Source organism: Anolis carolinensis, unplaced genomic scaffold (assembly GCF_035594765.1).
Source record: "Anolis carolinensis isolate JA03-04 unplaced genomic scaffold, rAnoCar3.1.pri scaffold_13, whole genome shotgun sequence".
In the NCBI taxonomy this organism is placed as follows: domain Eukaryota; kingdom Metazoa; phylum Chordata; class Lepidosauria; order Squamata; family Dactyloidae; genus Anolis; species Anolis carolinensis.
In genome coordinates, this window is record NW_026943824.1 from 13276346 (window position 1) to 13302737 (window position 26392).

Sequence of the window (26392 nt, forward strand, 5' to 3'; positions counted from 1 at the left end):
GTCCTAGACACTTGGGAAGTGTTCGACTTATAATAATAATAATAATAATAATAATAATAATAATAATAATAATAATAATAATAATAATACATCACACAGTCCTAGACACACTTGGGAAGTGTTTGACTTTTAATAATAATAATAATAATAATAATAATAATTAAAAAAAAATACATCACACAGTCCTAGACACTTGGGAAGTGTTCAACTTACAACAACAACAATAATAATAATAATAATAATAATAATAATACATCACACAGTCCTAGACACTTGGGAAGTGTTTGACTTATAATAATAATAATAATAATAATAATAATAATAATAATAATAATAATAATAATAAAATACATCACATAGTCCTAGACACCTGGGAAGTGTTCGACTAATAATAATAATAATAATAATAATAATAATAATAATAATAATAATGATAATAAAATACATCACACAGTCCTAGACACTTGGGAAGTGTTCGACTTATAATAATAATAATAATAATAATAATAATAATAATAATAATAATAATAATAATAATAAAATACATCACATAGTCCTAGACACTTGGGAAGTGTTTGACTTGTGATTTTGTGATATGAAATCCAGCATATCTATCTTGTTTGCTGTGTCATAATAATAATAAGAAGAAGAAGAAGAAGAGAGAAGGAGAAGGAGACCCCAGAGGCCATCCAGCCCATGCCTCTTTCTGCCAGGCAGGAAAAGCACAATCAAAGCCCTCCCAACAGATGGCCATCCAGCCTCTGATTCAAAACCTGCAGAGAAGGAGACTCCAGGGCAATGCAAACTGTTCTTCTTAATAATTAGAGGGGGATATTTTATCTGGATCATGATGTTACGGGGGAGGAAGGCGAATTAAATTTTCATGGCCCGGCTGCCTGCTTCCCTCTCCTTGGGTCCCGGGGGTCCCTTGGAAGATTTCAGCAAAGCGCTTGGAACAGATGGGCCTTTGACGTTTGGAAGCCGCCTCTTTGCACACCTTTTGGAAGAACAGCACTCGGAGCCAAGCCTTTAATTTTCACTCCTGTTTCAAACGTCTGGCTCGGAAAAGCCTTAGGTTTACAGTGCAATGCGATTAGTATTCCGAGGGGTGCATTTACACTGCCAAATTGATGCGGGTTGGCCCCATGTATTATAATACATGTAATAATAATAATACATAGTAATAATAATAATAATCTATATATATAAAAGAGTGATGGAATCCTGGCGACCGACAAAACAACAAAACTAAACACCACACAACCTCAAAAATTGACAGCACAACCTCTCATCCATGCCTCTAGGTTGATACAACAAAAAGAAAAGAAAAATAAAGTCCTAATTAGTGGGAGAGGAATAATTGTTTTTATCCAATTGCTGCCAGTTAGAAGACTAAGCTCTGCCTACTTGGTCTCCTAGCAACCCACTCAGCCCAGGGGACAGGCAAAGTTAGGCCTCACTTAGGCCTCTTCCACACTGCTTATAAAATACAGACACCACCAGACAATGCCACAGCAACACGTGGCCGGGCACAGCTAGTACATAATAATAATAGTAATAATACATATATTATTTTCATGTATTTATTATTATTATAGCATGTATTATTTTACTATATTATTATTAAAAGGATACATACGCACATTTACATTGAAGAAGAGGAGAATAATGATTGGATCAGAGTTGGACAGTCTTATCTTAAATTTGAGCTTCATGTAAATATTCAAAAACCCACTGATGCCTCAATTCATGTAATTTTATTGGTATCTATTTTTATTTCTGAAATGTACCCACCCTCGGCTTATACTGGAGTCAATGTTATCCCAGTTTTTTTGTGGTAAAATTAGGTTCCTCGGCTTATATTCGGGTCGGCTTATACTCGAGTATATACAGTAATTTAATATAATTTATTGTATGTACATATAACTTGTAAGCCACCCTGAGTCCCCTTTGGGGTGAGAAGGATGGGATACAAATGTTGCTAGTAATAATAATAATAATAATAATAATAATAATAATTATTATTATTATTATTTTCCCCAGTGGGAAGTGGCCGAAACCCTTTAATTTTCCCCTCGCAGTCTCCTTCTTGTAAGGTCAGCCTCTTTCTGACCGTCTGTAAACAGGGAGCGGAAAAAGAGGTCGGAGTCACTGATAAAGTGTGTTTGCCAAGGTTCCCGATTGAGCCTTTCTTCCCGGGGAGCAGCCAAGCGAAACAGCCGGACGTGCTTTCATTGCCAAACGTCTCACTCCTTTTCCTTGCTTTTCTTAATGGCAGAATTGCATTTTTGTTGTGGGCTTGTTCTGTTTTTAAATTATGTCCTACTATACCATTATTGACTATTGCAGACGGTGAAGCCTTAGCATTGAACGGTTGTGTTGTTAAAGGGCGAAGTATGGAACCCTGCGCAGACGGGGAAGCCTTAGCATTGAACGGTTGTGTTGTTAAAGGGCGAAGTATGGAACCCTGCGCAGACGGGGAAGCCTTAGCATTGAACGGTTGTGTTGGTAAAGTGCGAAGTATGGAACCCTGCACAGACGGGGAAGCCTTAGCATTGAACGGTTGTGTTGTTAAAGGGCGAAGTATGGAACCCTGCGCAGACGGGGAAGCCTTAGCATTGAACGGTTGTGTTGGTAAAGTGCAAAGTATGGAACCCTGCGCAGACGGGGAAGCCTTAGCATTGAACGGTTGTGTTGTTAAAGGGCGAAGTATGAAACCCTGCGCAGACGGGGAAGCCTTAGCATTGAACGGTTGTGTTGTTAAAGGGCGAAGTATGAAACCCTGCGCAGACGGGGAAGCCTTAGCATGGAACGGTTGTGTTGTTAAAGGGCGAAGTATGGAACCCTGCGCAGACGGGGAAGCCTTAGCATTGAACGGTTGTGTTGGTAAAGGGTGAAGTATGAAACCCTGCGCAGACGGGGAAGCCTTAGCATTGAACGGTTGTGTTGTTAAAGGGCGAAGTATGGAACCCTGCGCAGACGGGGAAGCCTTAGCATTGAACGGTTGTGTTGGTAAAGTGCAAAGTATGGAACCCTGCGCAGACGGGGAAGCCTTAGCATTGAACGGTTGTGTTGTTAAAGGGCGAAGTATGGAACCCTGCGCAGACGGGGAAGCCTTAGCATTGAACGGTTGTGTTGGTAAAGTGCAAAGTATGGAACCCTGCGCAGACGGGGAAGCCTTAGCATTGAACGGTTGTGTTGTTAAAGGGCGAAGTATGGAACCCTGCGCAGACGGGGAAGCCTTAGCATTGAACGGTTGTGTTGGTAAAGTGCAAAGTATGGAACCCTGCGCAGACGGGGAAGCCTTAGCATTGAACGGTTGTGTTGTTAAAGGGCGAAGTATGGAACCCTGCGCAGACGGGGAAGCCTTAGCATTGAACGGTTGTGTTGGTAAAGGGCGAAGTATGAAACCCTGCGCAGACGGGGAAGCCTTAGCATTGAACGGTTGTGTTGTTAAAGGGCGAAGTATGGAACCCTGCGCAGACGGGGAAGCCTTAGCATTGAACGGTTGTGTTGTTAAAGTGCGAAGTATGGAACCCTGCGCAGACGGGGAAGCCTTAGCATTGAACGGTTGTGTTGTTAAAGTGTGAAGTATGGAACCCTGCGCAGACGGGGAAGCCTTAGCATTGAACGGTTGTGTTGTTAAAGTGTGAAGTATGGAACCCTGCGCAGACGGGGAAGCCTTAGCATTGAACGATTGTGTTGTTAAAGTGCGAAGTATGGAACCCTGCGCAGACGGGGAAGCCTTAGCATTGAACGGTTGTGTTGTTAAAGGGCGAAGTATGGAACCCTGCGCAGACGGGGAAGCCTTAGCATTGAACGGTTGTGTTGTTAAAGTGTGAAGTATGGAACCCTGCGCAGACGGGGAAGCCTTAGCATTGAACGGTTGTGTTGTTAAAGTGCGAAGTATGGAACCCTGCGCAGACGGGGAAGCCTTAGCATTGAACGGTTGTGTTGTTAAAGTGTGAAGTATGGAACCCTGCGCAGACGGGGAAGCCTTAGCATTGAACGGTTGTGTTGTTAAAGTGTGAAGTATGGAACCCTGCGCAGACGGGGAAGCCTTAGCATTGAACGATTGTGTTGTTAAAGTGCGAAGTATGGAACCCTGCGCAGACGGGGAAGCCTTAGCATTGAACGGTTGTGTTGTGAAAGTGCGAAGTATGGAACCCTGCGCAGAAGATCAATGCGACTTAAGCAACGTGCAGTCACTGAATTCTTGAAGATTCATCAGAGAATGCAAGTTGTTTATGGTGATTGTGTGTCGTTGGGCAAGTAAGTTTAAAGATCTTGAGGTGGGAACATCTGACTTGCGTGACAAACAAATAGTTGTAAATTCTGTGACAGCAACCACCGAGTTTCACAAGCAAAAGGTTGACAGATTGATTCAGGATGATCGTTGTATCACTCAGAGAGAAATTTCAAGCATAATCGGCATTTCTCAAGAATATGTGGGTCACATTATTGCTTTGCTTGGCTATCGGAAGATCTGTGCACGATGGGGACTGCGAGACGCTGGTCACGGAAACCGAGTGTCGACTTCTTCCGTGACGGCTTCAGAAAACTTGTCCATCATTGTCAGAAATGTCTCCAATTGTCTGGTGATTATGTGGCAAAGTGAATAGTAGTAGTTAAAGAGCACATTCTAAGGCTTATTTCTGCATTTGATTTATTAAAATATTCCCATCCAAACCCAAGTAACGAAGGTGGAGGCATTACTTTTCATTCAACCCTTGTAAAACCTCTTTGCATTTCTATCCTCAACATTCTTTCCAAGTCTGTGCTTATTTCCTGCCCTTTTTGCCTGTATATCTTTTATTTCCATTTCTTTCCCTGTTGTTTCATTCCTTTTATTTCTCTCCCAATTTTCTTGTTTTCTTGAGGGATGGTGTTGTGTTTTGTTTTGTTTTTTTAAAAAATGTGGCGGCTGAAATTGCTTGGGATGGGATTTCAAGGACGGCTATCAATCAGGGAGATCAATTCATTAGCGCTTGGCCCAGCTGCAAAGCAATCTTCTTCTTTCCCCCAAAAAACAAAATAATGCACCTTGTCGTCTGTTTCCAAAGAGAGAGTTGCGAAGCGTGGAGAAAGCGACAGATTTCCCTTGGGTTTCAACAGCGGCTGACAATTGCGGTCCGGGATCTCACTCCCGTCACATCGATTCAGAATATAGATTAATGTTTTGCTCTTGTTGTTGTTGTTTGCCTTCGTTTTGACTCTGGTTTGCGGCAATCCTCTCATTTGTTCAGAAGTGGTTTGTTGTGGCTCCCTTCCCTCTGAGGCTGAGAGAGTGTGACTCACCCAATAAGTTTACATGGCAGAATAGGGGATACAATATAATAATACAATATAGTTAAAGGTTTTCCCCTGACATTATGTCCAGTCATGTACAACTCTGGGGTCTCCGTTTCTAAGCTGAAGAGCCGGCGTTGTCCGTAGACACCTCCAAGGGCAACTATGTTCTCTTCCAATAATAATAATAATAATAATAATAATAATAATAATAATAATAATAATAATTGGGTGCCGTGCCAAAAGATCTCAGCCGGCATTTGGAAACAATTGACATTGACAAAATTACGATCTGCCAACTGCAAAAGGCCACTCAGCTGCGATCTGCACTCATCATCCGAAAATACATCACACAGTCCTAGACACTTGGGAAGTGTTTGACTATCTATCTTGTTTGCTGTGTCATAATAAAATACAATAATAATAATAATAATAATAATAATAATTTTATTCTTATACCTTGCCCCATCTCCCCGAAGGGACTCGGGGCGGCTTACATGGGGCCAAGCCCGGTCATGACAATATAAAACAATAATATAATAATAATGACAATATAATAATATATAATAATAATAATAATAATAATAATAATAATAATAATAATAATAATAAATAACAAGCAGGGGCACAAAAGACCAGTTATTGATTGACAAAATCATTCTGGAGAACTGTAAAAGACGAAAAGCCAATCTTCACATGACGTGGATTGACTACAAAAAGGCCTTTGACTCACTCCCACACAGCTGGATCATCAAGTGCCTGGACGCCACCGGGATTTGTAAAAACATTGGCACCTTCATTGAAAACATGATGGAGCACTGGAAAACTGAACTGTTTGTTGGAAATGAAAGCTATGGACATGTCAACATCAGAAGAGGAATTTTCCAGGGAGATTCATTGTCCCCTCTGCTTTTCATTATTGCCATGATCCCTCTGTCAACAATCTTAGAAAAAACAAAACTCGGCTACCAAACATCTAAGAAATCTCACAAAATTTCGCATGTGATGTACATGGATGACCTGAAGCTGTACGGAAAAACGGAAACTGAAATCCAGTCTCTGACTAACACTGTCCGAATTTTTAGCACTGATATCAACATGGAGTTTGGTTTGGACAAATGTTTGACAGTGGCATTGAAGAAGGGAAAAATCATTGAAAGTGAGGGCATAAATATGCCCAATGGCCAAACAATAAAGTGTCACCAGCCAGAGGCCTATAAATATCTGGGCATATTACAGCTGGACAACATCAAGCATGAACATGTGAAGACTGTGGTCAGCAAAGAATACACACAAAGGGTCAGAAAAATTCTCAAAAGCAAGCTCAATGGAGGCAACACCATCAAGGCCATAAACACCTGGGCCATACCTGTCATAAGATATACTGCTGGCATTATAAACTGGACACAGATGGAACTGGACAATTTGGACAGAAAAACAAGAAAACTCAGGACCATTCATCATTCACTGCACCCCCGCAGTGATGTTGCCCGGCTATATCTGCCTAGAAGATCAGGGGGCAGAGGACTCTTACAAGTCAAACAAGCAGTCAAAGAAGAAGAACATGCCCTGGCAGAAGATGTCAAGCAAAGTGAAGAACCTGCTTTGATTGAAGTCAAAAATCAGAAACTCCTCAAAGCACAGCAGACAAAAAACCAGTACAAGAAAACCCGGGTGGTTTTCGCTCTCCCCGGGTGGGATTCAAACCTGGCAGCTTTCAGATCAGCAACCCAACCTTCAAGTCACAACCTTTAATCCACTACGCCATCGGGGGCTCCATAATAACAACAACAACAACAACAACAACAACATCACACAGTCCTAAACATTTGGGAAGTGTTCAACTTGTGAATTTGTGATACGAAATCCAGCATATTGATTTCATTTGCTGTGTCATACTCTGTCTTGGTGCCAATAATAATAATAATAATAATAATTTATTAAAATACACCAACAAGATACATTTAAAACATATAAAATCATCAAAACATGGGGAAAGTTTATCAAACTGCCAAAACTTTTGTAGTCAAAGGCTTTCATGGCCGGAATCAATGATTTGCTGTGAGTTTTCTGGGCTGCCTGGCCATGTTCCAGAAGCATTCTCTCCTGACGTTTTGCCCACAACTACGGCAGGCATCCTCAGAGGTTGTGAGGTCTGTTGGAAACTACCCTGTTTCCCTGAAAATAAGACATCCCCAAAAAATAAGACCTAGTAGAAGTTTTGCTGAATTGCTAAATATAAGGCCTCCCCCAAAAGTAAGACCTAGCAAAGTTTGTGTTTGGAAGCATGCCCGGCACCCGCCAAACAAAACACCATAGCATGCAGGATTGGTAAATGTACATTATTATTATTATTATTATTATTATTATTATTATTATTTTATTTTTATACCCCGCTTCCATCTCCCAAGAAGGACTCAGGGCGGCTTACATACCAGTTGTATATGGAAATAATAGTAGTAACAAGAAATTCTTGACAAGAGTCACAGTTTGTCTGGTTTAGTTATGTTGGTTTGTGATGACAACTACTGTACAGTATAGAATAAATGTTCATTTTTTTGTTCAACAATGAATATGAATTACTTCATGGAAAAATAAGACATCCCCTGAAAATAAGACCTAGCGCATCTTTGGGAGTAAAAAATAATATAAGACACTGTCTTATTTTCGGGGAAACACGGTAGGAAGGTGTGGTTTATATATCTGTGGAATAATGTCCAGGTTGGGAGAAATAATTCTTGTCTGTTGGAGGCAAGTGTGAATGTTGCCGTTGGCCACCTTGATTAGCACTGAATGGCCTTACAGCTTCAAAGCCTGGCTGCTTTGTGCCCGAGGGGATCCTTTGTTGGGAGGTGTTAGCTGGCCCTGATTGTTTCATTAACTCAAAACGCAGATGTCTATAATCTACAGTGAAACGTCAAAAGGAAAGTATGGTATGTAAGGGGATTATGGTATCTTATTAACATCAATCAAAATTGGATTTGATTAGAAACAGTGGTAGATCATAGCCCTCTAGAATCTCTTACATTTACTAATAGTATATATTACAATGAATACTTTACTTTAAGTATCCACTACCTGTATTCACTTTAACTACATTAGTATGATTCTTAACATAAAGAATCATACGAATCCAATTTTGATTGATGTTAAGAAGATACCATAATCCCCTTCTTTGGCAGCTTGCATAACAAGTGCCACTAAAAGTTGTTTATATAGAAGATAACTAGCTGTGCCCGGCCACGCGTTGCTGTGGCAAAGTGGTGGTGGTATTGGTTAAAAGTTGTTGTGGGATTTTTATTTGACGTTATTTGTATTTTTTAATTAATTTTATTGTAAATTACCTATTTATTTATTATATTTTTTATTTTGTTGTATTATTTTTAGTTATTTTATTATTATAGTATTTTATTGTATTAATTTTTAATGTTTTTAATTATTTTAGTGTTTTTTGTTTTTTTATTGTATTTGTATTTATTTTATTTTTTATTCTTTTATTAACACTGGGCTGAGTGGGTTGCTAGGAGACCAAGTGGGCGGAGCTTAGCCTTCTAAGTGGCAGCAATTGGATAAAAACAATTATTTCTCTCCCTCTAATTAGCACTTTATTTTTCTTGTCTTTTTGTTGTCGGAACCTAGGGGCAAGGATGGTGGGTTGTGTTGCCAAATTTCTAGGTTCTGGGGCTTGTACTTTTGTTGTTTAGTGGGAGGAACGGACACCATTACTCCTTTATATATATAGATATTACATTACTAACATAGTACTCACACATTACATACCATACTTTCCTTTTGACGTTTCGCCTGATTGTTTCATGCCTGGATTTCCCCCGTTTTCTGAGTGTTGCTCTTTATTTACTGTCCTGATTTTGGAGTTTTTTTAAATACTGGGACATCTTGCTATAGCACATTTTGCTCTAGTTGTTCAACAAGTATCTCATTGAGTCTCAACCAATTCAACCTAGAGTGTGGCAGCCACAAAAACCAAGTTTCTGGAGGACAACGACTTCCAAAGTAAGGGCCGCACAACTAAATAGGGATAACACTTTCAAACCAGGAACAGGCATTTTTAGTGTTATTTTTCTTTCTTCTCGGTTCCTCTTAGACCTTTGCAACCCTCCTGCCTCTTTCCTGGGGAGGTTTAGCGCTCAGTTGCGTTTGAAGACGAGGACGCCTGCATTTAACTTGGCACTTTCTGTCTCTCTCTGATGTGCCTTTCTAGTCGAGAGAGAGAACGCTTTGGCTTTGTAGTCCCTCCTTTTGCTGCAGACTCTCCTCTCGGCTTCCCGGAGCCTGGCATCAAAGCCGAGGTGATGGTTTGATCCTGCAAAATAATGATCCGGAAGTCAGGGATCAGCGGGATGAAAGGAGGGATGCACAAAGGCTTTGCTCACTCATGAATCGGGGTGAAATCTCCAGCCACCCATTCCCAACAGCATAGGGTGCATGCGGTTTTTCTGCACCACTTTGCACCACCTCAGTGGAAAGGTTTAGGGCAGAGGTCCTCAAATGCCTAGGATGGCATTTGCCTTTTCAGCTGCAGCATCACGCTGTTGGCTCGTGTTCGGCTCATGGTCAACAAAGACTCCTTTCATAGAATCCTAGAGTTGGAAGGGACCCCTAAATGGCCATCTAGTCCAACCCCCTTCATTCTGCTTTCATGCAGGGAAAGCACAAAGCATCCCCAACAGATGGCCATCCAGGCTTAATAATATTAATAATCCTAATAATCTCCTGCCAACCTAGCAGTTCAAAAACATGCCAATGTGAGTAGATCAATAGGTACCGCTCCGGCGGGAAGGTAACGCCGCTCCATGCAGTCATCCCACATGACCTTGGAGGTGTCTACGGACAACGCCGGCTCTTTGGCTTAGAAATGGAGAAGAGCACCAACCCCCAGAGTCAGACATGACTGGACTTAACGTCAGGGGAAACCTTTACCTTTACCTTAATAATAATAGAGTTGGAAGGGACCTCTAAAGATAATCAAGTCCAAGTTTATTATGTCCTTACCATTTATGTGTTTTAAATGCAATTTTTTATCCTTGTATTGTTGTTTTAATTGACTGGTTTTAACTGTTATAATACTTTTTTTTCATATTACAGTAGAGTCTCACTTATCCAAGCTAACCGGGCTGGCATAAGCTTGGATAAGCGAATATCTTGGATAATAAGGAGGGATTAAGGAAAAGCCTATTAAACATCAAATTAGGTTATGATTTTACAAATTAAGCACCAAAACATCATGTTATACAACAAATTTGACATAAAAAGTAGTTCAATATGCAGTAATGTTATGTTGGAATTACTGTATTTACGAATTTAGCACCAAAATATCATGATATATTGAAAACATTGACTACAAAAAATGGCTTGGATAATCCAGAGGCTTGGATAAGCAAGGCTTGGATAAGTGAGACTCTACTGTATATTACTCTTTTACCTTTTTATTTTGTAATTTGTATTATGTTGTCATATATTTTGTCCTTATGTTGTTTGGGCCTCTGCCTCATGTAAGCCGCCCCAAGTCCCAGCAGGGAGATGGTGGTGGGGTATAAATAAAGTTCATTACAGTAGAGTCTCACTTATCCAACACTCGCTTATCCAACGTTCTGGATTATCCAACGCATTTTTGTAGTCAATGCTTTCAATGTATCGTGATATTTTGGTGCTAAATTCATAAATACAGTAATTACTACATAGCATTACTGTGGATTGAACTACTTTTTCTGCCAAATGTGTTGTCTAACATGATGTTTTGGTGCTTAATTTGTAAAATTATAACTTAATTTGATGTTTAATAGGCTTATCCTTAATCCCTCCTTATTATCCAACATATTCGCTTATCCAACGTTCTGCCGGCCCGTTTATGTTGGATAAGTGAGACTCTACTGTATTATTATTATTATTATTATTATTATTATTATTATTATTATTATTATTGTATGACACAGCAAACAAGATAGACATGCTGGATTTCGTTTCACAAAACCACAAGTCGAACACTTCCCAAGTGTCTAGGACTGCGTGATGTATTTTCGGATGATGCGTGCAGATCCCAGTAGGGTGGCCTTTTGCAGTTGACAGATCGTGATTTTGTCAATGTCTATTGTTTCCAAATGCTGGCTGAGATCTTTTGGCATGGCACCCAGTGTGCCCATCACCACTGGGACCACCTGCACTGGAGTGACACTGACAGTATAATCCGCTTCAAACTTAAGATGGCTGTGTGTATCTGGGCTTTGGAAGGTGTCTCTCCAAAAAAGGCAAAGTCTCCAAAACATTCCCCCAGGATTCACATCATAAGGTCTTTTTAAGGTCCCCAAAAACTCCACAAAGTTTGCCTTAGAAGTGCTCCCAAAATGTCTCCAAAAACAATTGCACCCTCTGGGCGTTCTGGACTCCAACTCCCACCATTCCCAACAGCCTACCCAAGAGCAAAAGTTTGCCTTGAAAAGGTCTCCAAAAACTCGAACCAAACCGTCTCCAAAAACTCCCACCAAAAAGTGTCCAAAAAAATTCTTTTGAGCAGAACATAATTTTGCAATTGGAAGGCCTGGTTGCATTCATAGCATAGACTCCCCTTTGGAAAAGTGACCTTTTGGGTGGACTATAGGTTCTATTTTCCTCCGGACTCCAAGAAAAAAATAATTTCCACAACGATGCTTCACTTTCCTTGCACCCTTTGGCTTGGCACATGTCCCCCAAACACGTGCCATCCATCGGATACTTAATTCCCCCTTTTAATGACAGACTTCGTTAGGCGGAGACTTTGACGAGGCTTTGAATCCACTTCTAAGGCCGACCTCTCCCCACGGGGTGGCTTTGAAGTCTCTTCGTTGACGCAGCTTTTAAAATAAGGATTTCTCAGCCTTTTCGGCACACGAATCGCTGTCACCATTTGGATGAACGAAGCCTCTCTTGCAACATTAGATCAACTGGGTTCAAGGTATTTAGACTCTGCATCCTATAGACCGTGGGGAGGTTGGAGGACCCCAGCACCCAGAATCCCCCCCCCACTAATAAAATTGCTATCCCCCAAAGTAACTTGATTGGTTTATCCAAAAAACTACTCAATCCTGGAAGCATCCAAGCCAAAGCTTGGAAAAACCACCAAATGCGTCATAGGATTATTTGTTTTCACCTGTTTTCCCTTTTTAAATCAAGTTTCTAGTCCTCATGGTTCCGAAAGTGAGGAACCATGAGGACCATGGTTAAGCAGTGTCGGGATGGCTATCTGTAGAGAGGGTTTGGATGGTGTCTTCCTGCAAAGAAAAAGGGAGCTGGATTTGGGGCCCCTTCCAACATTGAGTCCATTACAAGGGGAAAGTGAACATAGTAGCCCTTCAGATTATTATTATTATTATTATTATTATTATTATTATTATTATTATTATTATTATTATTGGAAGTGAACATAGTTGCCCTTCAAATTATTATTATTATTATTATTATTATTATTATTATTATTATTATTTTATGACACAGCAAACAAGATAGACATGCTGGATTTCGTATCACAAAACCACAAGTCGTACACTTCCCAAGTGTCTAGGACTGTGTGATGTATTTTCGGATGATGCGTGCAGATCCCAGCAGGGTGGCCTTTTGAAGTTGGCGGATCGTAATTTTGTCAATGTCTGTTGTTTCCAAATGCCGGCTGAGATCTTTTGGCACGGCACCCAATATGCCCATCACCACCGGGACCACCTGCACTGGTTTCTGCCAGAGTCTTTGAAGTTCAATCTTGAGGTCCTGAAAGCGGCTGAGTTTTTCCTGTTGTTTTTCGTCAATGCGACTGTCACCTGGGATAGCAACATCAATGATCCAAACCTTTTTCTTTTCCACAACTGTGATGTCTGGTGTGTTGTGTTCCAGAACTTTGTCAGTCTGGATTCGGAAGTCCCACAGTATCTTTGCGTGCTCATTTTCCAATACTTTTGCAGGTTTGTGATCCCACCAGTTCTTTCCTGCTGGGAGGTGGTACTTGAGGCATAAGTTCCAATGAATCATTTGGACCACATAGTTGTGCCTCTGTTTGTAGTCTGTCTGTGCGATTTTCTTGCAGCAGCTGAGGATATAATCAATGGTTTCGTCGGTTTCCTTGCACAGTCTGCATTTTGGGTCATCAGCTGATTTTTCGATCTTGGCCTGAATTGCCTTTGTCCTGATGTCTTGCTCCTGGGCTGCAAGGATCAGGCCTTCTGTCTCCTTCTTCAGGGTCCCATTCGTGAGCCAGAGCCAGGTCTTCTCCTTATCAGCTTTTCCTTCAATTTTGTCAAGGAACTTTCCATGCAATGTTTTGTTGTGCCAGCTGTCAGCTCTAGTTTGTAGTGCGGTTTTCTTGTACTGGTTTTTTGTCTGCTGTGCTTTGAGGAGTTTCTGATTTTTGACTTCCATCAAAGCAGGTTCTTCCCTTTGTTTTACATATTCTGCCAGGGCATGTTCTTCTTCTTTGACGGCTTGTTTTACTTGTAAGAGTCCTCTGACCCCTGATCTTCTAGGCAGATATAGCCGGTCAACATCACTGTGAGGGTGCAGTGAGTGATGAATGGTCATGAGTTTTCTTGTTTTTCTGTCCAAATTGTCCAGTTCCGCCTGTGTCCAATTTATGATGCCAGCAGTATATCTTATGACAGGTATGGCTCAGTGAATGATGAATGGTCATGAGTATTATTATTATTATTATTATCCCCATGAGAGCCGCCCCGAGTCCCTTTGGGGAGATGGGGCGGGTTACAAGAATAAAATTTATTATTATTATTATTATAGAACCAATTAGGAAATGACATTTATAACCCAGGAGGAAAATGATAGTGTTACAGAGTGTTATCGTTCTTCTTGTTACCATCATCTCAACCATGGCTTTTCACTTTTCCAGCATTTCAAAGGAGTTGGGGCACGTCCTCCAAAATTAGACCGGCAATGATACTAGAAATCCCACCTTGTTGATCCCTTTATTTCTCCCTTCTTTTCCAGAATAAAGTGTTGAACATGGATGGCGTGAAAGTCAAGCTGCAGGTAAGGGCAAGCGCTCTATCATTGATATTTGCCCAGGGAAGGACCTTGGAGAACTACAACTCCCGGGAGTCCATTGCATTGAGCCTGGCATGGGCAAACTTGGGTCCTCCGGGTGTTTTGGACTTCAACTCCCATCATTCCTAACAGCCTCAGGCCCTTTCCTTTTCCCTCGCCGCCGCTTAAGCGGCGGCGAGGGAAAAGGAAAGGGCCTGAGGCTGTTAGGAATGATGGGAGTTGAAGTCCAAAACACCCAGAGGACCCAAGTTTGCCCATGCGTAATACAAACACTAACTTACCTCAATGATAATTTTCCATGTTTAATTTCCAGATCTGGGACACGGCCGGTCAGGAGCGTTTCCGAAGCGTCACTCATGCATACTACCGGGATGCTCATGGTAAGCATTAATAGGAAAATAATTGCCTTTCTATAGGTTCTATAGGTTCTATAGGAATTGTGGGAGTTGTAGTCCAAAACACCTGGAGGGCCCAAGTTTGCCCATGCCTGGTATAAGTAGACATCCCAGCCATATACACAGGTGCAAATTTTCACTTTTATTGTGTGTTTAGATTATCATCATTATTTTATATTATTATTGTATATTATTTCTTGTACTTACAATCAATTTTATTATTATCATGATCATTATTTTATATTATTACAGTAGAGTCCCACTTATCAAACGTTCTGGATTATCCAACACATTTTTGTAGTCAATGTTTTCAATGCATTGTGATATTTTGGTGCTAAATTCGTAAATACAGTAATTACTACATAGCATTACTACGTATTGAACTACTTTTTCTGTCAAATTTGTTGTATAACATGATGTTTTGGTGCTTAATTTGTAAAATCATAACCTATTTTGTTGTTTAATAGGCTTTTTCTTAATCTCTCCTTATTATCCAACATATTCGCTTATCCAACGTACTGCTGGCCCATTTATGTTGGATAAGTGAGACTCTACTGTATATATTATTTCTTGTTCTTATGATAAATTATATTATTATCATGATCATTATTTTATATTATTATATATTATTTCTTGTACTTACGATAAATTTTATTATCATGATCATTATTTTATATTATTATTACAGTAGAGTCTCACTTATCCAACATAAAAGGGTCGGCAGAACGTTGGATAAGCGAATATGTTGGATAATAAGGAGAGATTAAGGAGAAGCCTATTAAACATCAAATTAGGTTATGATTTTAGAAATTAAGCACCAAAACTTCATGTTATAAAACAGATTGGACAGAAAAAGTAGTTCAGTACATGGTAATGCTACGTAGTAATTACTGTATTTATGAATTTAGCACCAAAATATCATGATGTATAGAAAACATTGACTACAAAATGTGTTGGATAATCCAGAACGTTGGATAAGCGAATGTTGGATAAGTGAGACTCTACTGTATATATTATTTCTTGTTTTCATGATAAATTATTTTATGATCATTATTTTATATTATTATATATTATTTCTTGTTCTTATGATAAATTATATTATTATCATGATCATTATTTTATATTATTATTACATATTTCTTGTTCTAATGATCACTTTTATTATCATGATCATTATTTTATATTATTATATATTATTTCTTGTTCTTATGATAAATTATATTATTATCATGATCATTATTTTATATTATTATATATTATTTCTTGTTCTTATGATAAATTATATTATTACCATGATCATTATTTCATATTATTTCTTATTATATTACGGTAAATTGTACTGTTATTGTAATACAGGAGAGTCTCTCTTATCCAACATAAACGGGCCGGCAGAACGTTGGATAAGCGAATGTGTTGGATAATAAGGAGGGATTAAGGAAAAGCCTAGTAAACATCAAATTAGGTTATGATTTTACAAATGAAGCACCAAAACATCATGTTATACAACAAATTTGACAGAAAAAGTAGTTCCATGCGCAGTAATGCTATGTAGTAATTACTGTATTTACGAATTTAGCACCAAAATATCATAATGTATTGAAACATTGACTACAAAAATGCGTTGGATAATCCAGAACGTTGGATAAGCGAGTGTTGGATAAGTGAGACTACTGTATCATCATTATTTTATATTATTATTGTATATTATTTCCTGTACTTAACGATCAATTTTATTATTATCATGATCATTATTTTATATTATTATATTATTTCTTGTTTTCATGATAAATTATATTATTATCATGATCATTATTTTATATTATTATTATTACATATTTCTTGTTCTAATGATCACTTTTATTATCATGATCATTATTTTATATTATTTCCTATTATATTATGGTAAATTGTACTGTTATTATAATATATTGCTTTATATTATTTTTATCCGCTTTTCTCTCTTAATTTACACCCAAAATCAGCTAGATTTAGGTTTCTCCTTTTGCTTTCCAGCTTTGTTGCTGCTTTATGATGTCACAAACAGAGCCTCCTTTGAGAACATCCAGGTAAGGCCAAAACCTTCCCGGCAGATGGCCATCCAGCCTCTGATTATAAGCCACTACACTCCCAGGGAGTCTATATTCCATTACAATGGGCACCCAAGGGTCATCCAGTCTAACCCCATTCCACCCTAACGAAAACACAATCAAAACCCTCCTGACAGATGGCCAGCCCAGCCTCCTTTTGCCGGATATGAAGATGCCATTCAAGCCCCCCCAACAGATGGACATTCAGCCTCTGATTATAAGCCACTATACTCCCAAGTAGTCTATATTCCATTACAAGGGGCACCCAAGGGTCATCCTGTCTAACCCCATTCTGCCCAAAGGAAAACACAATCAAAACCCTCCTGACAGATGGCCATCCATCCTCTGCTTAAAAACTTATAGAGAAGGAAGGAGATTCCTATGATCTCCCAGGCATTCTATATTCCATTCTAGTTGGAAGGGATCCCCAAAGACCATCCAGTCCAACCCCCTTCTGATACTTATGAAGACACAATCCAAGCCCTCCCGACAGATGGCCATCCATTCACCAGAGGAGGAGACTCCACTCGACTCCCAGCAGTCTATATTCCATTACAGTTAGAAGGGACCTCCAGGAGTCATCCTATCCAGGCACAAACCAATCCCTCCCGACAGATGGCATCTTGCCCCTGCTTCAAAACCTCTCAAGATGACAAAAGAGACACACAAAGACAATTAAAACGATAGCCAGGAACCATACTAGGCAGTGACCTTTGGGTCAGTGGAGCAGTCAATCCGCTCCGGGTTTTACTCCAAACTGTAACAGAGCTGCAGTGAATTTGGGATAGGAACCTGTGCAAGAGTTATAGAAAAACCAATTTCCAGCTCTTCCTTTGCTGTGTTTTTCATCCCTTTCCTTCTAGCAGAGCATTTTATATGGTGTGTGTGTGTATATATATATATATATATATATATATATATATATATATATATATATATATATATATATATATTCCGCAGGAAGGAGGCATTGTTCTCTGCTCCAAGTTTTACATTCCAGCCGGGAGTCCTCTAAAGGCTCTTTATGTGCCAGCCTTCATCTGTAATAAAGCGAACACGGCTCTCTCCGGCACAAGCGGTGACAGATTGACAAAGCAGCCTTGCAAATTCGCTTCCCGTATCAGCTTTGGGCAGAACGGCTTGGCTGGATGTAAACAGCAACAACAGGCTAGGAAGACATCCAAGGGAGAGGTGTTGAAAATGCAGCAAAGGACAACAAAGCCCAGAATCCACAGGCAGTGATGCCTTGGATGGGTGGCCATAACCAATGCATAACATAATAATAATAATAATAATAATAATAATAATAATAATAATAATAATAATAATAATAATAATAATAATAATCGGGATTTGTAAAAACATTGCCACCTTCATTGAAAACATGATGGAGCACTGGAAAACTGAACTGTTTGTTGGAAATGAAAGCTATGGACTTGTCAACATCAGGAGAGGAATTTTCCAGGGAGATTCATTGTCCCCTCTGCTTTTCATTATTGCCATGATCCCTCTGTCAACAATCTTACAAAAAACAAATCTCAGAAAGTGAGGGCATAAATATGCCTAATGGCCAAACAATAAAGTGTCACCAGCCAGAGGCCTATAAATATCTGGGCATATTACAGCTAGACAACATCAAGCATGAACATGTGAAGACTGTGGTCAGTAAAGAATACACACAAAGGGTCCGAAAAATTCTCAAAACCAAGCTCAATGGAGGCAACACCATCAAGGCCATAAACACCTGGGCCATACCTGTCATAAGATATACTGCTGGCATCATAAACTGGACACAGGCAGAACTGGACAATTTGGACAGAAAAACAAGAAAACTCATGACCATTCATCATTCACTGCACCCTCGCAATGATGTTGACCGGCTCTATCTGCCTAGAAGATCAGGGGGCAGAGGACTCTTGCAAGTCAAACAAGCAGTCAAAGAAGAACAACATGCCCTGGCAGAATATGGAAAGCAAAGTGAAGAACGTGCTTTGATTGAAGTCAAAAATCAGAAACTCCTCTAAGCACAGCAGACAAAAATCCAGTACAAGAAAGCCGCACTACAAACTAGAGCTGACAGCTGGCACAACAAAACATTGCATGGAAAGTTCCTTGACAAAATTGAAGGAAAAGCTGATAAGGAGAGTTCGACTTGGGATTTTGTGATACAAAATCCAGCATATCTATCTTGTTTGCTGTGTCATACAATAATAATAATAACAACAACAACAACAACAAATCCAGCATATCTATCTTGTTTGCTGTGACATAATAAAATAATAATAATACTTTATCTCCCCAAGGGGACTCAGTGCGGATTCCAGCATACAACTGCAAACATTCAAGCCTCCGTAAACAAACATTGACATAAAAATCCCAGAGAAACCCCGCATATAAAAATAACATTAAAACCTAACATCAATTTAAAGTCTAACATCAATAAATTAAACTACATGTAGTCAAACAAAATTATATAAAAACATCAAATCCAAACAAACATCCACATTAATTTACAACAGCCAACTAGAGTTTGCTGTGTGGGTTGGTTATGTGGTCAAACATGAACCAAAGTTGAGCCATAATGGGAGATTATTATATATTATATTATTTACATATTATATTACTAGCTTGGGTACCCGGTAGTGCCCGGGTTATTTGAAAGGGGCCTTGTTTGTTTTTGGATTTGAGGTCATATCAGTTTGGTTCAATGTTATGCTATTTCTTAGGGAAAAAAATTATAATAACTCCCTGAAGGGACTCAGAGTGGCTGACATGCTTTTGTTTGTTATGACTGCTCCCATTAGGAAATGCGTAAGGATGTGGGTGAACTACAATTCTCCAAAATCTTGGGTCAACCCTCTCCAAACTCCCCCAATATTCTCAGTTGGCCATGTTAGGTCTGTGTGTCAAATTTGGTCCAGGTCCGTCGTCTGCTGGGTTCAATGTTCTCTGGATAAGGGTGAACTACAATTCCCAGGGCAATCACCCCAAAACCGTGCCAGTATTCACCATTGGCCATGTTGGTTCTGTGTGCCAAGTTTGGTCCAGATCTGTCATCAGATGGGTTCAGTGTTCTCTGAATAAGGGTGAACTATAACTCCCACATGTCAAGATCGATCACCCCCAAAACCCCGCCAGTATGCAAATTTGGCCATGTTGGGTCTGTGTGGCAAGTTAGTTCCAGGTCCATCATTGGTGCGGTTCAGAGTGGTCTTAGATTGCAGGTGAACTATGCATCCCAGTAGCTACAACTCCTATAAATCATGGTGAATTCTCCCCAACCCTCTTCAGTTGTTGATCAAGTCCTCTGTTTGTTGCGTGTCATAGAGAAGGGTAGGAAAGGGTTAAGGGAGAGGCAGTGGGCGGAGTCATACAAATTCTACACCAATGGAGAGAGTCGGAAACACTGGGATGTCTGTGGTGGAGATCATGGTGAATTCTCTGCAAATCTCCAGTATGTTCAGTTGGTGATCAATTCTATGGCTGTGTGCCATAGGAAAGGATTAAGGGAGAGGCAGTGGGCGGGGTCATACAAATTCTACACCAATGGAGAGAGTCGGAAACACTGAGATGTCTGTGGTGGAGATCATGGTGAATTCTCCCCAAATCTCCAGTATGTTCAGTTGTTGATCAAGTCCTCTGTTTGCTGCGTGTCATAGAGAAGGTAGGAAAGGGTTAAGGGAGAGGCAGTGGGCGGGGTCATGCAAATTCTACACCAATGGAGAGAGTCAGAAACACTGGGATGTCTGTGGTGGAGATCATTGTGTATTCTCCCCAAATCTGTCTCTCCAGTATGTCCTGTTGGTGATCAATTCTATGGCTGTGTGCCATAGGATAGGGTTAAGGTAGTGGCAGTGGGCGGGGTCATGCAAATTCTACACCAATGGAGAGAGTCAGAAACACTGGGATGTCTGTGGTGGAGATCATGGTGAATTCTCCCCGAATCTGTCTTTCTAGTATGTTCAGTTGGTGATTGATTCTATGGCTGTGTGCCATAGGAAAGGGTTAAGGGAGAGGCAGTGGGCGGGGTCATGCAAATTCTACACCAATGGAGAGAGTCAGAAACACTGGGATGTCTGTGGTGGAGATCATTGTGTATTCTCCCCAAATCTGTCTCTCCAGTATGTCCAGTTGGTGATCAATTCTATGGCTGTGTGCCATAGGATAGGGTTAAGGGATAGGCAGTGGGCGGGGTCATGCAAATCAGGAGAGAAAGGAACCCTCGGATGTGCTCGCTGTAACCTGCAATGTCCTGGGAGGGAGTGACTGGTGGCTCCTCAGCACTGGGAACTATAGCCTGTTTATGAGACAACTGTGCCACATACATACATATATATTTTATATATGCGAATTGATTACATTATATAGGGCACTAGCTTTGCCCAGCCAGGTGTTGCTGTGGCTTATGCTTTCAGAGTGTTGTTCTTTATTTACTGTCCTGATTTTAGAGATTATATTGATCTGTATTACCGTGTTTCCCCGAAAATAAGACAGTGTCTTATATTAATCTTTGCTCCCAAAGATGTGCTAGGTCTTATTTTCAGGGGATGTCTTAGTTTTCCATGAAGAAGAATTCACATTTATTATTGAACAAAAAAAATAACATTTATTATATTCTGTACCGTAGTTGTCATCACAAACCAACATAACCAAACTGTGAATCCTATCAAGAATTTCTTGTTACTACCACTATTTCCATATACAACAATCTATGATACATACATTTACGGATCCTGTATGCTCTGGTGTTCTGTTTGGCGGGCATGCTTCCAAACAAAAGCTTTGCTAGGTCTTACTTTCAGGGGAGGACTTATATTTAGCAATTACGCAAAACCACTACTAGGTCTTATTTTCTGGGGATGTCTTATTTTAGGGGAAACAGGGTATTATATCACAGTAATTATTACATATTATATTTATAATCTTATATTATCTGCTTAGAACTGGATTATATGAGGTCCTTCTACACAGCTGTATAAAATGCACACTGAAGATAATCCAGTTCAAAGATTATAAATGGGTAATATAGCTGTGTGGAAGGGCCTTGAGTCTACACTGCCATATAATCCAGTTCAAATCAGATCATCTGTATTTTATAGGTAGTGTGGAAGAGGCCTAAGTGAGGCCTAACTCTGCCTGTCCCTGGGCTGAGTGGGTTGCTATGAGACCAAGTGGGCGGGGCTTAGCCTTCTAACTGGCAGCAATGGGATAAAAACAATTATTCTTCCTTCTCTAATTAGGACTTTATTTTTCTTTTCTTTTTGTTGTATGAACGTAGAGGCATGGATGAGGGGTTGTGCTGCCAAGTTTAGTGTTTCTGGGATGTGTAGTTTTGTTGTTTTGTCCTAGGCCGAAATTTCATTACCCTTTTATATATATCCTAGCTGTGCCCGGCCATGCGTTGCTGTGGCAATGTGGTGGTGGTATTTGTTAAAAATTGTTGTGTAATTTTTATTTGACATTATTTGCGTTTTTTTATTAATTTTATTGTAAGTTAAATTTTTATTTATTATATTTTATTATTTTCTTGTATTATTTTTAGTTATTTTTTGTTACTATAGTATTTTATTGTATTAATTTTTAGTGTTTTTTATTATTTTTTATTGGGTTGCTAGGAGACCAAGTTGGAGGAGCTTAGCCGCCTAACTGGCAGCAATTGGATAAAAGCAATTATTCCTCTCTCTCTAATTAGGACTTTATTTGTCTTTTCTTTTTGTTGTATCAACCTAGAGGCGTGGATGATGGGTTGTGTTGTCAAATTTCGAGGTTGGGGGGGCTGTAGTTTTGTTGTTTTGTGGGTCGCCGTGATGCCATCACTCTTTTATATATTTATAGATAGATAGGAGCCCTCGGTGGTGCAGTGGGTTAAGCCCTTGTGCCAGCAGGATATTGGCAATTTAGTCTCTCGTTCCTCTCTCTTGCACATTTGGAAACTCGCTCCTTGTCTTGCTGGATCTTGAGCATTACCTTCCTGGCATGTGAATTAAGTGCCTGTGCATGGGCCTTTGCATGTGCGCCGGGTGCGGGATGTGCTCCGGCAATCTCTCGCCAGCACGAAGGGAACATTTGCGTTTGCTTTTATAGATTGACGCCTTGCTTAATGCATTTCTCTTCCCCGCCGAACGAGCGGCACAATAAAACACCGGAGAGCCTCCTCCGCAGACATTAAGGAAACATTGCCAAGAGAAACAGCCGACACTGAAGCAGAACCAATCCAACACGAATAATAAGAAAGTCAGACTTTCCAAAGAGAGATCCTGTATATACTCGAGTATAAGCCTAGTTTTTCAGACCTTTTTTTAGGACTGAAAAAGCTCCCCTTGGCTTATACTTGGGTGAGGGTCCTGGTTGGCTTATATTTGGGTCAGCTTATATTACAGAATATATGGTACATTTATTATTTTTCTCTATTATTACATTTATTATTTTACTCTATTATTATTATATTTATTATTGTACTCTATTATTGTTGCTACTTTACATTTATTTTACTCTATTATTATTATTATTATTATTATTATTATTATTATTATTATTATTATTATTATGACACAGCAAACAAGATAGATATGCTGGATTTCGTATCACAAAATCACAAGTCGAACACTTCCCAAGTGTCTAGGACTGGGTGATGTATTTTTGGATTATATTATTATTATATAATATTAATAATATATAATATATAATAATAATGTTTATTTATACCCCACCTCCATCTCCCCATTGGGGCGGCTCACAGATAATACCAGATAAAAACAATAACAATATACTAATTATTATTATTATTATTATTTATTATGACACAGCAGACAAGATAGACATGCTGGATTTCGTTTCACAAAACCACAAGTCTTACACTTCCCAAGTGTCTAGGACTGTGTGATGTACTTTCGGATGATGTGTGCAGATCCCAGTAGGGTGGCCTTTTGCAGTTGGCAGATCGTGATTTTGTCAATGTCTATTGTTTCCAAATGCCGGCTGAGATCTTTTGGCATGGCACCCAGTGTGCCCATCACCACCGGGACCACCTGCACTGGTTTCTTCCAGAGTCTTTGAAGTTCAATCTTGAGGTCCTGATAGCGGCTGAGTTTTTCCTGTTTTTTTTCGTCAATGTGACTGTCACCTGGGATGGCAACATCAATGATCCAAACCTTTTTCTTTTCCACAACTGTGATGTCTGGTGTGTTGAGTTCCAGAACTTTGTCAGTCTGGATTCGGAAGTCCCACAGTATCTTTGCGTGTTCATTTTCCAATACTTTTGCAGGTTTGTGATCCCACCAGTTCTTTGCTGCTGGGAGGTGGTACTTGAGGCATAAGTTCCAATGAATCATTTGGGCCACATAGTTGTGCCTCTGTTTGTAGTCTGTCTGTGTGATTTTCTTACAGCAGCTGAGGATATGATCCATGGTTTCGTCGGTTTCCTTGCACAGTCTGCATTTTGGGTCATCACTGTATTATTATTATTATTATTATTATTATTATTATTATTATTATTATTATTATTATTACATTTATTATTTCACTATGATCTTATTATTATTATTACATTTATTATTCTATTTATTATTACATGTATTATTTTCCTGTATTTATTATTATTATTATTATTATTATTATTACATGTATTATTTTACTCTATTATTATTAAAAGGATACATAAGCACATTTACATTGAAGAAGATGAGAATGATTTAATCAGAGTTAGACAGTCTTACAGTAGAGTCTCACTTATCCAACATAAACGGGCCGGCAGAACCTTGGATAAGCGAATATGTTGGATAATAAGGAGGCATTAAGGAAAAGCCTATTAAACATCAAATTTGTTTATGATTTTACAAATTAAGCTCCAAAACATCATGTTATACAACAAATTTGATAGAAAAAAATAGTTCAATACGCAGTAATGCTATGTAGTAATTACTGTATTTATGAATTTAGCACCAAAATATCACGATATATTTAAAACATTGACTACAAAAATGCGTTGGATAATCCAGAACGTTGGATACTCTATTTTTTATTATTATTATTATACCTTTCCGCCCTCTTCCCTTCTCCTTATTTTGTGCCACCTTCACCAGGACCAACCAAACTCATATTGTTTCACAAATTGTTCCAAAATTTCATTGTCTGTTACTGGCTTATACCCCTTTCCCTCATTAAAAATATACTCAATAAATTTTCTCCATATTTTCCAAAAATCTGTTTGTTTCGATATTCCCTTTTTAATTTTAATATTGCAAGTCAGCTTATCATTAATTGCTATATTCCAAATTTCCCTGTACCATTCTTCTAATTGGATTTCCCTTTTTTCTTTCCATTTTTTTTTGCTATTAACAATTTTGCTGCAGTTATCAAATTAGAAACCAGTTTTTTCTCCTCTTGTGAGAGGATATTGTCATGTCTAAGTAATAATGCTGATTTAGGTGTATTCACTATCTCTGTTTTTATTATTGCTCTTATTTCTTTAAATATCATTTCCCAAAATTTTTGTATAATTTTACATGACCACCTTTTTACTCTATTACTCATGTATTATTTTCCTGTATTTATTATTATTATTATTATTATTACATGTATTATTTTACTCTATTATTATTAAAAGGATACATAAGCACATTTACATTGAAGAAGATGAGAATAATGATTTAATCAGAGTTAGACAATCTTACCTTAAATTAGAGCTTGATGTAAATATTCAAAAACATTTAACCTACCGATGCCTCGATTAATGTAATTTTATTGGTATCTATTTTTATTTCTGAAATTTACTACTCTTGGCTTATACTTGAGTCAATGATGTCCCAGGTTTTTTGCGGTAAAATTAGGTGCCTCGGCTTACATTTGGGTCGGCTTATATAAGGTCATTCTCTACATTTGCTAGACCAATGTCTGCCATAGAATTGCATTGGAAGATCTAACGATTGCAAAAGCAAATGCCTCTCTAGACATGAAAGAGTCAGGTTACTCCTTGGTCAATAAGGTGCCATCCATGGTTCTAGAAATCTTTCAAAAGAGGACTTTTGGGTTGTCTTGAGTCATGCCTTTGATGTCGTGTTTGTTTATTGTGCGATGCCTTGGAAACCTGGTTGGGTTGAGAGGCAACAAAGCCAATACCTTCCCCAAAATTTTCCCAAACCATCGCAACACAAGGGTCCTCCTTTGCAGCCTCGTCCTCTTCTCTTTCCCCTCCTAGGCCTGGCTGACCGAGATCCACGAATACGCCAAGCAGGACGTGGTGCTGATGCTGCTGGGGAACAAGGTGAGCCGACCTCCCTCCTCTTGTCCCAATGCATTGTTCAATGTTGTGGTGATGTGGCAGGGAGGAATCTTTATATCCTACCACTGCCACCAATTTGTGGAGATGTGGGGTAGAGGAGGAATCTTTTTATTAATTATATTATTATTATTATTTTTACTATATCCTCTGCCACCAATTATTTACTTTAGATGGTATCGTAACTTAGTTTTGAAAATATGTGACAGAGACTTGGATATGGAAGAACAAAACAAGTTTATTTCAGGCACAGAGCTTGGTGGTTACAATATTACTTCTTAGAGCAGGGGTCCCCAAACTAAGGCCCG

The 26392-nt window shown here is 39.2% G+C and overlaps 1 protein-coding gene across 1 annotated transcript in view; it reads left to right on the forward strand.

Annotated features, from left to right (window-relative positions):
• rab26 (RAB26, member RAS oncogene family) overlaps positions 1–26392 on the forward strand; it is a 121053-nt gene that overhangs the window by 84341 nt on the left and 10320 nt on the right. The window contains exons 3-6 of the mRNA XM_062964671.1: positions 14269–14310; positions 14639–14705; positions 16734–16786; positions 26004–26069. Of these exons, the coding sequence (XP_062820741.1) occupies positions 14269–14310; positions 14639–14705; positions 16734–16786; positions 26004–26069 (228 nt within the window). The remainder of the gene's footprint in view (positions 1–14268; positions 14311–14638; positions 14706–16733; positions 16787–26003; positions 26070–26392) is intronic.